The sequence below is a fragment of the Tachypleus tridentatus genome, chromosome 10 (assembly GCF_004210375.1).
Source record: "Tachypleus tridentatus isolate NWPU-2018 chromosome 10, ASM421037v1, whole genome shotgun sequence".
NCBI classification, from domain to species: Eukaryota; Metazoa; Arthropoda; class Merostomata; order Xiphosura; family Limulidae; genus Tachypleus; species Tachypleus tridentatus.
Window position 1 is genome coordinate 51,509,641 of NC_134834.1, and position 18,898 is coordinate 51,528,538.

General features: G+C 33.6%; 1 protein-coding gene across 1 annotated transcript in view; it reads left to right on the top strand.

Annotated features, from left to right (window-relative positions):
• The first annotated feature begins 256 nt into the window (after positions 1-256).
• Positions 257-18,898, top strand: part of LOC143229268 (glutamate receptor ionotropic, kainate 2-like) — a 106,843-nt gene continuing 88,201 nt past the window's right edge. The window contains exon 1 of the mRNA XM_076461381.1: positions 257-693. Within this exon, the coding sequence (XP_076317496.1) occupies positions 609-693 (85 nt within the window). The 5' untranslated portion in view covers positions 257-608. The remainder of the gene's footprint in view (positions 694-18,898) is intronic.

An 18,898-nucleotide genomic window follows, 5' to 3' on the forward strand; every position in this document is an offset into this window, starting at 1 on the left:
TGAACTTGAAACAAGGATATAACAGTTTGAAATTTAAGTTTCAGAGCAAATTTGATCTTTGAAGAGAAATCTGTTTCACTGATTTAATAAGTGAAATGTGTGAAAATATCGTCATACTCTGAAAAATAGTGATAGCTTTTTCAGCTTCGTGTTATTGAGAAATTCTAATTCTCTTAATACTGATTTCTTCCAAACAATATTAATCTTTGTGTTATGCAGTCATTATAATGAAAACAAACGAGGCTATTGCTATTCGTTCCTCGTTTCACTTGCTTTTTTTTTTTTTGTGTTTCTAGTGGCTGCACGAATCCCAGTTACAGCTTCCGCGCGTTCTGCGTGTGACTGCTGTGTTGTCCTGTGGTTCGTTTCTCGTGCAGTTGAAACAAGAGGCTCACGTGTGCGGAAAATTTATTGTTCCGCTGTTATCTAGAAAATAGTTTCGTTAAACATCACCTTATACAATTGCGCTTAATAGAAATAACTCGAATCAACTTCAGAAACAAGATGCAACTTTTAAATACTAGATCGTAGTGAGCCTATAAGTCTGAAGTAAAAGCAGTTTTATCTTTATATATCACAAGACCCGCGTCTGAATTGTCCCAACTAACATGAGTGCTGAGCGGGCGGTCATGTTGACAGTATTGCTAGCATCTCTTCTCGGTACAAAGGCCCTGCCAAAAGTTATAAGAGTCGGTAAGTAACTTACAGTTTGAACCTAAGGAAAGCATCGAATGCAAGACTTTTGACATATCATGTTCTTAGCGAAATATCATCTAAATATGTATTAATTTATTTAAGAAGTCTCAAATAACTTAGACTTACTAGAAACAGAATAAACACTTAAATTGAAAATTTTTAGTAATGATATAAAAATACGGAAAGGATTTTACCCGAATACGTCAATAAACGTAGAGTTTTACTCTACGAATAAGATTAAGAAAGACGTAAAGTTGATTTAAGTAGTAGTTAAAAATGTAGACTTATTTTACCACATAGATAAGTAAAATACGGTTCTGTTTATCACTGTAGGTGATTTTACTTGATCCTAACGGATGAATAAAATGTATTTATCTCTAATCTTGTAATAATTAGATGTAGTGAGTTCAATGTTATTGTATTGTATTACATATATAACATTTAAAACTATGTTTTGGTAATTACATAAGACGAGTGGAATAAAATATGTACACAACTAGAATCGAGAAGCGAAATAACCTCAATCTGGATATTTTTAATGTGTTGTTTTTCCTTGAGGGCAACTTTAGAATTTTATCAAAAGTTTTTGTAAAGCTTAAATCCACATATATTTTTACTGATTTTATGTCTTCTTTCTCAGGAGTTTACAGTAACTTTTAAACTGTAAGTGTGATACGGATAGTACATTTAGATAGGTATATATCATAGCCGTAGTTTAAAACCTCTTGGATATTTTTAAATATTTTATTACGTTGATTAACATTTGTTAATATTCGTATTTATTAAGATAGATTGCTTGTTGTTTGTTTCTGTAAATAATTTATTCCTATAGCTTGGAACCTTTCTTTCACAGCGATTTTATTTTTCTTTGTCTTCCTTTCATTGCAATGTAACAGCGCTGTTCAAAGTATATTAGTTAACGAATCAATTAATCGTTTATTATCTTATCCAGTTTAATTCAGTTACAGAGAATGTCACGAAGGATACTAAATAAAAATCTGTAGTATTTGCATATGGCTTTACTTAAAGTAACAATGTAAGCTCTCTCTCTATGGTACCTTGATGTGTGAGAAGGTATATGTATGTTTCACATTATATCTCACCTGTAACAAAATTACTTCAGCTATGTCGAAACCTTCAGAGCAACCTATTATTTAAACAGTCCATCTTTAATGAATTTGCTTGTATAAATTTTTCAGGTAGTTCAATTGTCAATGGTTTGTATAAACTAGAATGGTAAGTCAACTCGCTGATTTTGGTAAAATCTAATTTCTATTAATATTATAATGACTGTCTTACTATGTAATTCTTATACCGTGGAGTCAATTTAAAAAAAAAAGATAATATACACCAATAAATCTAGATTTCTAACAATCGACCAATAATCATGAAATTAACCACAAATTTCTAAGAACAATAAACATATCTTTAGTTGTAGTTTGGCTTTCTGGCATTATGTTACATTACCCCACATAAACGATGAAAATTATTGTGTTGAAGAGGACACGTATGTGTGAATAAACTGGTAGTAGTAACTGTAGTAACTCATAATACATGCTATGCACAAACTACGAACTGCTTTCTGTAATTAATAAATGTATAAAATAGTCCTTCAGTCTCCACTGTACACAAACCTAAAATTTCTCCTAATGAATAATTCAAGCTTTTTGAATAAACATTGAGTTTGTAGAAATTAATAGACACGTATTGGATGAAGACCTCATGCTCCTAGCAATTATCAACATGCACAATGGATAAACCTCGAGTATTTTTATAATGAATAAAACATGCATGCGTGAATAAATATCGAGTTCGTGATGAAGATAAACCAACTTGAAGTAACAATGTATATCAAAACTGTTGGTACGGGTGTTAAAACTGTTATTAAAATAAAGTAGAGAACAGCGTTTCGACCTTCTTAGGTCATCTTCTGATATCGGGAATATATAGTATGCAGCAGTGTAAAGTTTTGTAGTTTGTTTGTTCTTGGGATTTATTATTTTTTGTTTGTTGTTGATCTAGGTGTGTGTGTAATTTTTTCAACTGCAAACACGAAAAACTAACCAAACAGCATTTCACAACCTCAAGATTACAAGAGCCGATACATAATTCAAAACAGAAAACCACAGAAAAATCACGCATACTAAACTATACATTCTCATGAACTCAACGTAAGGAAAAACAGAAATTCAACATATTAAGAAACCAAACAAACACAGCAACAAAACCATGTTCACCCCATGAAATTAACGATGAAATCAACAAATTAAAACAACACTTCATCAGCATCAACAAATTTCCTCAAAAAATCGTGGAAAAAATTATACGCACACACCTATACCAATAACAAACAAACAACAATAAATCCCAAGATAAACAAACAAGTCCATAGTATGTAGAAACTACACTGACAAACACAACACTAACATTATTGTTTATAAAATACAATACAACAATTGCTACGACTTCTGTATTGGAGAAACAAGCAGAAAAATGAAAACTAGATTCAAAAAACAAAAAAAAACACCTTCACACGTTTTTGAGCACTACAAATCAAATAAACACAACATAGCCACAGAAAAAAACCTAAATACTAAGTAAGGAAACAAATATAAACAAACGCAAAATAAAAAGGCCTGCAAATACAACAACTAAAATCAAAATTAAACCAATATAAAGGAAAACTTTTATATCTATACTAATTAATAACGTAACACATACTGCAACGCCCCCTACAATCCCGTACACGTTTACACTTTCGTCCCTAAGACATGTGCCCGGCAATGGTCAGTTGCAAACTCTCTTTGTTAGCCTGAAGATGACCTAAGAAGGTCGAAACGTTGTTTTATACTTTATATTAATTAAAGTTTTAATACCCATAGCAGCCGTCTTAAAATACACTGAAACATCGAGTTTATTCTAATAGTCAACACTTACAGTGAAAAACCTCGAGTTTCTGTCAGTAAATAATAGAAAAACAAGTAGGTTTCGTTAAGACTAGCGATTAAATACGAGTGACACAGATAATGTCAAAGCTGAAATTTTTTAATTGAAACAGGTAAATGTGAAAATTCGCGAATGAATCCACAAGCAAAAATTTCAGAAACTATAAAATAACCGAGATTATAGAAATTAGCCATTGATATGAGTTTGTGCAACGCAACTACCAACAGTGAAGTGTTATTAAAAGTCTATAAGAACATGTGAAGTTCCTGTAAGTATCATGAACAGACCGTTATGATTTAGGAGTATCGATCGAAGTATTCTCAAACTAAAAGAATAATGGAGTAAAAATAGCAGGAACTTTAAGTATTCAAGTCCAATGATTTTTTGACAAAACTAGATCTGAGACATTTTGACATCTGATCACACTATTCAGAGTGAAGTATTTGGTCTATAATGAATGGGAGTTCTTGATAAATCTGTAGAGAAATTAACTACCTGTAAAGAAAATTAACGTACTTTGCTTTTGAATGAATCATAGCCATCAACATAAAGTTGTCTTATATAAACATCTTATCAAGTTCCTTTGATTTCATTATAATCCTTAATTTGAAACTTTTAATTTGTAAAGAAGTTATGAGCATTATTATACAAAGGAGCTGTAACCTAATCCTATGACAAAAGGATAAAAGACAGACATTTTGCATAAAGCTACTCGAGAGCTATCTGTGCTAGCCGTCCCTAATTTAGCAGTGTAAGACAAGAGGGAAGGCTGCTAGTCATCACCACCCATCGCCAACTCTGAGACTAACTCTTTTAACCAACGCTCCCACTGCTGAAAGGGCGAGTAGAGTTGAAGTAAATGGGATTCGAACTCGCGACTCTCGGATTACTCGTCGAGCGCCTTAACCACCTGGCCATGCAGGCTCTTTTTCGAAATTGATCGATGTCTGTAAATAACGATAGATATGTGGACAAATGTTCGAAGTAGTTTTTAATGATTGATTATGATGAACGCTGCGTGGCAGAACTATGCGCTATACTGAGTTTGTGCTCAATTGCTCAAAAAGCGACAGATAAACCACTTTAAAATATTTTATGTTAAAATGTAGATACTTCATCTACAAGAGTGATGATGCTACATCCAAAGAGATGTAAAGAATGGCGAAGTAAAGTTTCGGTATTAGAGAGAACTTGACTATGTAATGTTTCTTGTTGATAAGACGTAAAACATCATTCATCAATACGTATAGAATTTTTCAAAAAGGTTTCCTTAGATGGAGGGACATTAAATGTCCTGACTTAAGTTACAGTGGTTTGGTTTGTTTTAAATTTGGCGCAATGACACACGAGCACTGTCTAAGCTAGTCGTACCTAATTTAGTGGTGAATAAGTAGAGAGAAGGCAGCTAAGCATCAGTTACAACAGCCAATGCTTGGGCTACTCTTTTACCAACGAATAATGGGATTGATCGTAACATTAAGACGTTCCCAGGGCTGAAGAGGTTAGCATGTTTAGTGGGAAGGGGATTCAAACCCGCGACCCTCAGATTACGACTTAACCACCTGGCCAAAGTCATAATGAGTGAAAAGAGACAAATTCACGGATATGACTGTGTAATATCAGTCAATTTTATTAAAAATAAGGTGATTTATTCAAGTAATTATTGATTGTGTAAGATGAGTCTTACGTATGAACATTCGTGTTTGCAAGAGTTGTCGGATAAAGCATAATAAGTAGTTACACCTATAGTCTGAGCTAGTAAGGCTTTTTCCCTTAGTTAACGTACGTCAATGTTTGATCTAAAAATCACAAAATATACACACACTTAAGTTGCATCCCCCGCTAGTGTAGCGGTAAGTCTACGGATTTACAACGCTAAAATCAGTGGTTTGATTCCCCTCGGTGGGCTCAGCAGAGAGCCTGATGTGGCTTTGCTATAAGAAAATACACATTCTTAAGTTTTAAAATTATGAATAATATATATATATATAAATATCCAAATACAACCACTTTTTATGTAATGTTATTTTTTGAATGATGTAATCTACATTGAACTCTGTTTTACTCGTATAACCCCATGTAACCTACGTACAACAGAACCAACAATTTTATCATTTTATTTGAATATAATTATAGTTGAGCTACATATTATTAAGTAATATAACCTTCATCATACATTGTTTTGAGTTACAGAATAGTGAATCTTGTAATAAACGTAAGACTATGCCTGTAATATGCACATGACAATGTAATAAACTGAAGATCTCGAAAATGATCATCTGGATACATTTATCCATTCAAGAAAGTAAATCCTAAATTATATCACGAAAGTGATGTAGAGAAAAATATATATGTAAAAACGGCTCGTTTGGGTTGAGAAAATGTTTTATGTAGAGGAGCGAACAATGTTTCGACCTTCTTCGGTCATCGTCAGGTTCACAAAAAAAGGGGTAACTGACCTGAAGCTGACCACATGTTTGAAAGAAGTTGTATAACTGAGTGTCGGAATGTAGAGGGCGTGCTTAGATAATTGATTATATTTATTAATATAGATATAAAGGTGTTCTTTTGTATTGGTTTATTTTGGGCTTGAGTTGTTATATAAGTAAGGCTTCTTTAATTTTGCGTTTGCTCATGTTTGTTTCTTTATTTAGTATTTGGGTGTTTTCTATGGTTATGCTGTGTTTATTTGATTTGCCATGTTCAAAAACGTGTGACGGTGACTTTTTGTGTTCTTTAAATCTGGTTTCCATTTTTGAACTTGTTTCTCCAATATAGAAGTCGTGGCAGTTATCACATTGTATTTTATAAATAATGTTGGTGTGATGTTTGTCAGTGTAGTTTTTACACAGTATAGACCTTAGTTTTGAGCCTGGTTTTTTGAATAAATTTGGTATTAACTGGAATGTCATATTTTGTTACTAGTTTTTGCCAAATGTTGGTTATTTTTCTGCTGATGTCGGGAGTATATGGTATGCAACAGTATATGGTTTCGTATATATTTACTTTTGTCGGTTGATTTTGCTTTCTGTCCAGGTGTGTGCGCATAATGTTTTCTACGGTTTGTGGAGGAAACTTACTGATGTTGAAGAAGTATTGTTTTATTTTGTCTAATCCATCGTTAATTTTATCTGGTGAGCATAGTTTTATGACTGTGTTTATTTGGTTTCTTAGTATGTTGAGTTCACATGTACAGAACACACACTTAATTTTTTCAATCACATTAACTCTATACATCCCAACATTAACTTTACAAGTGAACAGGAAGAAAGCAATCAAATATCATTTCTTAACCTCAAAATTACAAGAACCGACACACAATTTAAAACAGAAATCCACCGAAAAATTACCCATACTGGACTCTACATTCCTTGGGACTCAGCACATGAAACAAAACAAAAACTCAAGTTGTGAAGTAATTTGACAAACGTGCAACGTTTCTTTAAGAAAGTGAAAATTCTAGCGTTTATTTACGTCGCCCAAGAAAATCTACACACAACTTAAAAATGTCAATAATGCTATTTAAGTTATAATGTTTAACATATAAGCATAATTTTAAAATAAACGCTAAATTTATAACCATTTTAGGATTAAGAACTATACAATTTTCTACCAATGGAAGGACACTACGGAACTGTATGATCAAAATGAGTTTTCTCGAGCTAAGTGGCAGTATGTCTTGTTAACCCTATTTGTGTCATAAGTGGAGGTGCTGTAATTTATTATATTCTAAAAACGACTAAGTGATTCAATTGAATATTAATAAAACTAATTAAACATAACGAAAACTCGCCTATAATTTGGTAGGCATTAATCTCGTTAACGTGGAAAATTAATTTTCTATTCTGGTTGAATAATGATAAATGATAACGCTACAACTTGGATGAAGTTTGAGTGAAGGATAAACTGAAATGTAGATGACATTTAATCAAAGGTTACTCTTCACAAGGGTAAGAAGGTAAGGTTAAACTTGTAAGTTGGATTAATTCAGAGCTCAAAGAAAGCAGTAGAATAAAGTAAAAATCATTTATCAAAAATACAGGTGTACACTAGATGTACTTCTGTAGGGTTTTGGAAGTGTTCTTTTACAAGAGTAAATAAAACCAAAGTTAAGAGTTTATAAATATTTTTATTTCTTGCTTTTGAAGTTCTTATGTCATGACGTGTTGTAGAGATTACATAATTATTCTCATGTTTCATGGCATGCTTACATTTTACTAATGTCACGACAAATCACAACATTGAACATCCTTCGTTGGATGTCATTTAAGTGTTTAATTACTGATTGCCAGACATCACACCACTGTATAGTGGTGCGAGTGGTTCAAACAGGTGACCCTCCAGGCGGCCTTCAGCCTCCTTTCGGAGAACTTAGAATATAATGCGTTCAAAGTATTAAATATTACATTTACATCGTAACCTGTATATATATATATATAATTTGTATTAGTCACTCAAAGGGAAACGATTGTGGTTTAAGTGCCGAACCGCAAGATGTATTCCAAGGTTCAAGCCTACGATATTCCGCTGAATGCATTCTACACTTTAAGCCGTGGGCGCGTTATAAAAATGGCCGTCAGTTCCTCTTTTCAGTTTTGTGTGGCGTGTAGGTGGCAGATGCTGCTGGTTAATTGCTTTTTATCTTGTCGGCTGTTCAAAATTAAAGATGACTATTTGTGACTGTTCGGATATCTAAGTGTTTATTCCATTGCTACATAAGGTACCGTTTACGTTGAAAATATCAAATACTTTATAAATTTGTCTTCTGTTAGTCTACATTGTATCTGAGTGTTTGTATTTAGGTTTCAGACTGTTACCAAATTCTGCATTCAATGCTTGTTTTGGGCAATTCATTAACAAGTCGTCGTTTGCCGTAATTTCTGCAGAAAGATTGCTTAGATAAATTTGTTACATATGACAGTGACATTACAAATATATCATATCACCTAACTTGCAACCTCAACGTTACATAGCTGTCTTGGTACCTCACGTAAATTCTAGATATTATTCATTCTAAGACCATTTTATGAAATAATGTTATTTTTCGTATCTTTAACTAATCTGAAATTCTAACATTATTAAACTAACTGAACCAGCATTTATCATAATAAAGAAAATCACGCAAAAGTTATCAGGAGCTGTTAATAATTATGATATTAATATTATAAAATCTTAAGGACGTCTCCAATAAAGCCTTGACATATCAACTTCAACATAACTTTTCACCTACGACCATGATATTACAAAAATCCCTTTGAACTCTCACCCTTTGGCCTTGATATTCAAAAGTCATCGTGATCTCTCACCCTAATACTTAACTGGTCATACTAGGACGAATTTCATATATACCTAATATTTTAACCAGATATGATCGGTGATATGTAATTAGCAAGAAAAATTCAAACACGAAAAACAAATCAGTGTATCGTTTTCTGATAAATTAATATGGTACATAATTCGCCTGAATACAGATGTAATTATGTTTAGTAACAAAAAGCGTTTTGAGATGAAAGACTGAACTGTTAGAAGATTCTCTCATTCATATTTACTGTGTGAGTTCTCTTATAGCAAAACCACATCGGGCTATCTGCTCAATCCACCGAGCGAGGGGAAGCGAGCCCCTGAGTTTAGCGTTGTAAACTTGCTGCTGTTCCAGCGGAGGACTTTGAATGTTTAGTAACAAAAAAACGTTGCCCCTTAAAATCATACGTAATGTACCTTTCCTCTTTTTCTGGTTTCAAATTTTGTTACTGATACGTAAACGCAGGATTGACAATCCTGGTCTTTTTTAAGACTTAATTGACTCTCACAACTTGTTCGCAACTGTTATACTTAGCTTGCAGAGTGTCGTACAGAGTTTCTTTTAACATCTGGATGTGTTATGGTTCTACATAGAGTTACTTCGAATATGAAGATTCTACTGTCTTTTAATCACAACCAACTGTTCCCTTGAGCAGAATGGTAAGTTTTAACAAAACCTTTAATTGTTTACACTTGTTTTACAAAGAGTTTTGTTATGTTAAAACTTAGAAAGTATTAAATTATAATTCATAAATACAAATGTTTATGGCCACAGACATGTCTACTTACAATAAGAAATCGCCTTATATATAGTATATACATTGTAACTTGTGCGAAGTTAAAAAACAAGAATTTTTTAATTCACTGAGAACCTTCGGGAAAAATTTTTATAGTTTCGTTCTTTGAAGTATCAGATCATTGAAAGAGTGCATTATCCGACAATGTCTGCTATTTATAAACGAAATTACTTACAGGTTGAGTATTTGTTAGTAAACAGGATCTCTTTCTGAGTTCTAGAATGTCTTGATACTGAATGAGGGTTACAAGTATTGAGAAAATGGAAAGCAAGAGAAAAAATACTTCTTTTTGACTTTTTTCAAGTAATGCTTCGAGCGAAATTCAATATTCAAGTTATACAAGTTATGTGAAGAATTTAATACATTGAAAAAGTGAACATACTTTGATTTTCTCTGTAACTAGAGAAAAACAATCAACAATATACATGCTGAATTTGTTATCTCTATATACCTTTAAGTATTCTGTGTTTATCACACGAACTGTTCTGTCTGAATATATTTTAGTATGAATGGCAGTATTAAAGGAGTAACTAATAAATAGCGATGTTTATGCTTTCTTTAGGTTGTGAAGAAGATAAAATAATTGTAGTTTGATTAAGCTTTAAGTGAATTATGGTGGTGCACACACGGACAAGGGCTTTAACGTTGATCAGAGAGTTAAAAAGCTTTGAAAGAGGTTTTTGTGAAGAATGAGGTATTTCAACAGGACAGAAAAAAATATTAATGAGAAGTAATACGGATGATGCAATATAACAGAGGTTTGTTTGGACAAACATAAGAAAGCATATTAGTTTATGTGTTTGAAGGTAAGCACAAAATTAAACGTTGGACTATCTGTGCTCTGCCTACCACGAGTATCGAAACCTGGTTTTTAGTATTGTAAATCCACAGATATACTGCTGTGCCATTTGTTTGGGTGGGGATAAATGATAAAGCGAAAAGCTCGAAGAAGGAAATCTTAGAAAGAAGACGACCAGAAGGAAGTAAAAGAATGACACCGTTGAAAGTGGAAGACCACATGGTAAATTGAAGCGGAAGGCTGGAAGTAAGTCAAGATCCTCATCGGTTTCCGATGAGTCTAGGTTGAAAGTTGTTTGCTTCTATGTCTAGGGTTGGAGAGTTTTTCCGGACTGTCACACCGTCCGCGAATTGTGAAGTGAAACATTCGTTCTGGTCCTTTAGGAGCATGTTGCTGATACACACGATGAAAAGTAATGTACCAACAAACCCTTCGTGTGAGACGCCTACCTCAGCTCCGAGTAACTCCTTTCCATATTAAATCTACATTTTCTATCTTCCAATAAAAAAAATTGATAACCGGTAGTTCCTTTTTATTTGTACTGAGATTTAGGCGGTTATACCATATATGTAGTGTTGGATGGTTTCACAATATAATTGAAGCAAGCGACAGTTTATTCATTTTGGTTAAAGCTTTCTATTAATATTTTGATTAATCTCACAAGGTGATCTACTATTTGTCTAGATTTCCAGAACCAGTTTTGGAGTTCTAGTAATTTATCTGTTATTTCCAAATTTGTAGTTATTCTATTGCTTATTATGTATTTTAAGATCTTTTCCTACACAGCTGGCCAAGCTGATCGGTCAATAACTATTCTGTTTATTTACTGGTCAAACCCCACATCGAGAACGTTAATATATTAACTTTCTTCCAAGAGGACAGGACATGTCCTGTTTTGAATACTATACTAAATAGTGCTGTTTAGTGTCAAAACAATAGCTGAGTGCCTTTTCTGAGTTGTACAGCTTTGATTTTGTTCCCCAATGGTGCTTTGTTTTTCTGTTTATAAAGGATTGTGAAACTTCAGTTACAGTGATGTCTTGACGCGTGAACAGATTTTGTTCTTTTGGCTGAGAATAAGTGTCGTTGTCAATATTAACTGGGAACCGTGAAGTGTATGTTCTGTGGGTTTTGTTACTTATTCGACTGTTATAAAAAAGTGTGCTCGTGTTTTGATCATTTGATATTTGAAAGATGTTTTGAAGGTGCTTTTCAAACATTTCTGCCTTTTCCTTGTTTGAGTGGACTGTACTTGAGCTTGAGACCAGTGTTTGATATCTTGAGGTGTTATTTGAATATAGTACGAGGTGATTTCACAAGTGTTTGGGGTCAGTTGTATTGTTAAGTTGATCACAGAACTCATTCCAACTATCTTGTTTTAGTATTTTAATTTAATTTCGTATTTTCAGTATAGTGTTCATGTGGGTTATAATTAGTGGGTTTCTTGTAGCCATACGTAAGTGTCTTCGTTCTCTTACATTATTAATTTGTTATATGTGCGGTTTCCATCGCTGTCTAAAGTTGTTTTATGTGTGTGTGTGTGTTTAGGTATCGATTTGTATAAGGCAGTCACTTCTTGTTTGGCAGTATGCGTGTATTTGTTACTGTTTCAGTCCATCAGTTAGAGTATTTTCCGGAAATAATTGATCTAGAATTTTTAAGTATTCAGTCAAATTTGAATTTTTGAAATTCTGTATTGGTTGTAATATTTTTAAAAAACTTTATGGGGGTTGAGACTGAAGGCATACCATATATAGGTAAATAGTCATTCTTTACAGCATATTCTACATTACAAGATTGGCAGTTCTGGAGAACTCAGACATAGAACTAAAATGTCACAGGAGTTATTACTTGCCGTGTAAGTTCAGTAGGACCCAGTTCACACGATCCATAAAATTTGCTAACTACATTCGTATGTATTAGTACGTGCATAACTGAAGTGGGTGTTTTTACTGTTTAAGTCTCCTAAGGTTATATACTTGTTGTTGCTTTGATATAGAAGGTTTGGACAAAAAAGTTACCCCCTTGAAAATTTTGTTAACTTTTTATATATTTTATTATATCACAGAAAAATGTGTAACATTATATGTTTCTAGAACACAGATATGTTCAAATATGATTTAAATCCTACTTTTAAACATTGACTTTCGTAAATACCTGGACTTTTCATAACTTTATTTACACATTCTCATGAAACGTATTGAGCATGTGCTGTAGTTTCTTGGATCTTCCTATTCCAATTAGCCTACAAAATGATCAAATTTGAATAGATTTCGCGAATGCGTTGTAAAACATATAGTTTTACGTATATTTTCTTTATATAATAAAATATATAACAAATTAACAACATTTTAAAGAGGGACCACTTTCCTTTTCACCACTTATATTTCCCAGTAATTTAGCGGGTGAACAGTAAACGCCTGCAGTAGTTACAAAAAATATAAAAATATTACCGTGTAATAATGAGATTGAAAGTCACATTATAACACCCCCACGGCTGAAAGGGCGAGCATGTTTGGTGTGACGGGGAACCAAAGAAGGAATGAACCTGTAGGGTATGATTAATAGCATGAACACAAGTTAAAATTCTAGGGTTTTTTTTTTTTAATAAATGAAAGGAAATCTAAAAGGCATGATTTTCGATATGAGCACAAACTAATAAATGTTAAGAGTAGAACACAAACTAAATAGCACTTTAGGGTCATGAATTTCTTTGAAGTTAAGCACAAAAAAACACGATGAGTTATTTGTGCTCTGCCCATCACGGGTATCGACTTCAGATTCTAGCATTGCAGGTCCGCAGATATACCGATGTGCTAGTGGGGGCATGCTCATGAAAATGTTTGTTTGTTTTTGAATTTCGCACAAAGCTACTCGAGGGCTATCTGTGCTAGCCGTCCCTAATTTAGCAGTGTAAGACTAGAGGGAAGGCAGCTAGTCATCACCACCCACCGCCAACTCTTGGGCTACTCTTTTACCAACGAATAGTGGGATTGACCGTCACATTATAACGCCCCCACGGCTGAAAGGGCGAGCATGTTTGGCGCGACGGGGATGCGAACCCGCGACCCTCAGATTACGAGTCGCACGCCTTAACGCGCTTGGCCATGCCGGGCCCTCATGAAAATGACTAAACATCTAAATGCCTGCAAGGTAACCAACATATTACGGTGTTGACATCAAAACAAGTTAATCTCTAGGTTTGAACTACTATGTTTACCACAATGTAACCTGTAGTTTATGATAATTAGAACGAACACATGAATAAACGTATAAGTTAGTTTGAAAGAAATATTTTCAGATTGAGTTGAAGGGAAGTTGTATGAATAGGTAAAATTACATTAAAATATTTATTTAGATGCAGTTACTGTTTAACGGTTTCATATTTCCATTACTAATGTATTATATATTTATCATCTCATGTTCACGTTACGTATCTCAGGTTGTTCAAAGAACTTGTATAATTCTGTTCCTCTTTGGATTACACATACTAAATGTAAGTGAACAGACTCCATCAGATAACATATCGACTATATCCTGCACTTCGTTTGCAAATAATTTGACATATAAGTACAGATATATTTCAGTAAAGACCACAAAATTACAAAGAGCCACTCCCTACAAACTTAACAATTTTGGAAATTACAGAATCTATACAATATCATTTAGTTAGAAAAATGGAAGTTACCGTGAGATCTTCAGACCGCTAATAACACTATCTACAGTGACATAGACAGGTGATTAAGGCACTCGACTCGTAGTTTAAGGGTCGCGGATTCAAATCCCGTGACACCAAACATCCTCGTCCTTTTAGCCGTAGAGGCGTTATAATATGATGGACAATCCCACTATTCGTTGGTAAAAGAGTAGCCCAAGAGTTGACGATGGGTGGTGATAATTAGCTGCCTTCACTCTGGTTTTACACTGCTAAATTAGGAAAGGCTGGCGTAGATAGCTCTCGTGTAGCTTTGCGCGAAATTAAAACAAACAAACAATCTACAGTGAATAGGGTAATTGCATTTCTAGTCATGTTTGGAAACAAGAGTTTATTCAGAACCGGCGTTCAAAACTAGTAGAATAAATCACTCCATCCTGTGAGAAGTATGGAAAAAAATCCATGTTAAACGGTCATTACCACTTCAAAATATGTGTAAATGTACCACAATATCACCAGAACCTATCTTCACAGAATGGGCTACAATGAGAAAAGTGACCAAAATGAAGCCATTCTTCACTGAAATGGACAACGTACGTGAACATTACAAATGCTATCATACATTCGTGTCTTGTAAAACACACTGTATTTTTTTCTGACGAGTCTATATTCACATAATTCTTGGATAGTGAAAACACCTGGAGTTCTTTGAATCATCTTAAAACTACTGCGATATCTCTGTTAGGCATAAGATGACTTTTAGGTAACTGAACACTCAAAGCTGATGGTGTAAGAAGAGACGGCCGCTGTTGTTATTTCTTCTTGTCTATGTCAGTAACCAGGGCATTAACACCGTTCCGTTAATACTTAGTTATCTCATATAAACTTTATCGAGTATGTAGTCTAAATGTAGTTGTACTCTAAAAAGGCATCCCAAAAACCAGCGTCTAGGGACATCCACAAGTTCTTCGCCAAGAGTAAAGTGTGCAACACCACAACAACAGATTTCAGGTCTAGTAAATATGATGAGTAACCGTATCTCTTTCTTAAATATTATAAATTGTATAACCATTAAATATGTAAATATTAAAAATGGTATAACCACTAAATACTTAAATATTATAAAGGGTATAACTACTAATTACTAGTAGTAACTTCCTACTTTTACTTCATGTTCTGAGTTCAATAAAACAGCATTCCTTCTGGAATGGGTATCTGTTTATTTACTGATAGCCCATGACGGTTCAACGGTAAGTCAGGGGCTTAAAATGTTAAAAATCGGGTAGAAGACAGATAACCAATTGTGTAGTTTTGTGTGTAATGAAAACAAATAACGGAAATGTAGTGGTAGGTTTTACTTCTTGTGTTATTATCTCAAGAAACTGAAAAAAAAAACAACTAAAATGTATCCGACATATTCAAACAAACAAAATTATGGTATTATACGAATTTTGAGAGATGGTAAATGGTAATGTGATCTAGAAAGAGTAGTAGCTGGAGAAATACCACTCACAAAGCAACGAGAAGATATCTCCACCAGTTTGAATTTGCATTTGGAATTCTCACACGCAAAGTAAAACTATATAATAAGAAACAGAACTTTAAGAAAATCAGTAATTACTACATATGCATGTCAAAGTTCACAATACCATACATCTGTAACCATAATTCGCTGGCTCCAAGAAAATAGTTACTTTCAATTAAACAGAAAAAAATATATAATTAAGACAAAAACAAACTATAGAAAACACAATCCTGGGGATGTTCAGTGACAAATATATATCTAAGTTGGCACTTTACCCACCATAATGACTACACATTTGCATAATCAATAGAACAAAACCTAAAATTTCTCGATCAATAAATACTACCAGTGAGTAACCCAGCTGGAATGGCAGTTAAGCTTACGGATTTACAACATTAAAATCAGGAGTTAGATTCCCCTCGGTGGACATAACACACAGCCCGATGTAGCTTTGGTATGAAAAATACATATACACAAAACAGACACTACTACTGAAGAAAAAATGAATACACTCTACAAGTTCTTTAATTTCCTTTGTGGTCATGTGTGTTAGGGTCGCGGGTTCCAATCCCAGTCACACCAAACATGCTCGTCCTTTCAGCCGTGGGGACGTTATATAGTGACGGTCAATCCTACTGTTTGTTGGTAAATGAGAAACCCAAGAATTAGCGGTGGGTGATGATGACTAGCGACCTTTCATCTAGTCTTACACTGCTAAATTAGGGACGGCTAGCGCAGATAACCCTCGTGTAGCTTTGCGCGAAATTCAAAACAAGAAGAGAAACAAAACTGAGCTAACTCATCTATAATACTTTTGAATCATAAACTACTATTCATTCAATAACTTCTTGAGAGTTCCATTATTTTCTTCAAAAACCAAACAGAACATAATTCAGCCTTTTAACACATTTTCTCTTATTTCACGTTACGATTGTGTTAAGAGCTTGAGTAATTAATTATTAGCGGTAATGATGTCTCTTTTTCGAATCCCTGTGCTGCAGTTTGATTCAAGTCCCTAGAATTAAAGACTAGAACAGTATTCACTAGACATTTATAATAACCATCTTGCAAACTTAAGTTGATATAATATACATTATTTTTCATGAGGAACTGCTATTAATGGAAAAAATTCTTCAAGAAGGAAGAGGAATGTGATAGGAAAAGATAAAAAGAAATAGTTAAGACAAGTAGTGTTCCTGCGAAGAAAAGAATAATGGAAAAAAACTGAAAGGAAAAATATAAAATAAATGAGAATGTTAACGATAACAGCAGGGGAAGAAAAGTTAAATGAAATGAAGACAAAAATAAAGATAGTTATAGATGAAACGAATGAAAAGTTTGGAATAATAATCGAAGAAGAAAATACAGAACAAAAATAAATGGACAGAATTGAGAGTTAGGTGTGTATGTGTTTTTCTTATAGCAAAGCCACATCTGGCTATCTGCTCAGCCCACCGAGGGGAATCGAGCCCCTGATTTTAGCGTTGAAAATCCGGAGACATACCGCTGTACTAGCAGGGTGCAGAGAATTAGGAGAGAAACAAATATATAAAAGAAGAATATTGTATAAAATAAAGGGAGAACTGAGCGAATAATCGAAGTATTTGGGAATATGAAAATATAAGAAAGCTTAGAAAAGTTATGTATTTTCTTTGATAGATTGTTATGTACTTTATTAATACTAGATAAAGCTATATAAAGTTATAGCTCCTCACAGAAATATATAGAAATGAAAATTTCTGAGTAAGTTGTAATCAATGAGACCAAGTGAAGAAAACCCATTTTCGGTGATCTTTCTTGGTCACTGATGTAATCCAAGAAAACGAGCCTACAATCTTGGTTTATTAGGAGCTTCAACGCTTTCCTGAGCAAGGAGAGATTAACGGATAACCTTCAGTTACAAGCTGATTTTGAGCCTATGGCATTCTGGTTCCTATAACAATACTTGGATCAGTTCACGGTAGCCAACTAGTCTTGTGTTGATCAATGTGAAAGATGATTTATTATCCCAGTAGATTGGGTTTATTCACGCTTTCGTGGACATTCAAACAGGGAAGGAGAACACATGGTAAGAAACCAAGTGCAGAATGTATGGTTCATAATCATTGGTGTAATTGAAGAAAGTCTGAAAGCATATTGAATAAAAATAGGAAAATGTTGTAAGATTTACTGACTTAATGATGTAAAAATTAAAAACAAAAGATACATGCTATTTTTCTTGTTCTTGTAGTAAAGACAATGCATAATAAAATTGCTTTACATCAACGGGAAATGTACTGTTTTTTCTTGCACATCTTCTAATGTAACAAAACTATAGAGTGTGTGTGTGTGTTCTCATAGCAAAGCCACACCGGGCTATCTGCTGAGCCCACCGAGAGGAATCGAACCCCTGATTTTAGCGTTGTAAATCCGGAGACATATCGCTGTACTAGCGAGGGGCAAAAAAGTATAGAAATGAAAACAATCATGCATTTAAACGTAGTGCTTAAGCTTACTTTGGTGTTTATATGTTAAACATAAAACGTGTCAGAACGTGTACCTTAACATTGTTTGTGTTTTTATCATAATAGGAGCTTGAATGTGGAATTTACGACTTTCTATTATGTTTATCTAATATAAGCGGAGTATATCTGAACTTGTTATTTAAGAGTACTTGGGTAGGAACACGAATGTATTTAAATTTGATAATGAATTTATCCCCTGTATTTATTAATTAGAGAAAAAATTCATATATGCACTGGATTTAGGGTTTTGTATCAGAAGTAATGCTTTATAAAGTCACGTTTTTAATAATCATCCTAGAGTTTGTTAGAGAGAAAAAAAAGAGATCGTAATGGGTCTTGATATTGGTAATAATTTAATCATGAATAGCGATACAGTGATATTGAGGATTATATTATAATGAATCATGATATTGTGGATAATATCTTAATAAATCGTGATATTAAGTTTCCTTTTGTAATGGATCGTGATATTGATGATCATTTTGTAATGGATCGTGATATTGATGATCATTTTGTAATGGATCGTGATATTGATGATCATTTTGTAATGGATCGTGATACCGGGGATTTTTACAGTTTGTCAAATAGTTACTAGAACTTTCTAAGGCGTCAACAGAAAACGAAAAAAAAAATCCTAGACCGATATAAAGGATTTCCTCAGTGTCATTTAAACAG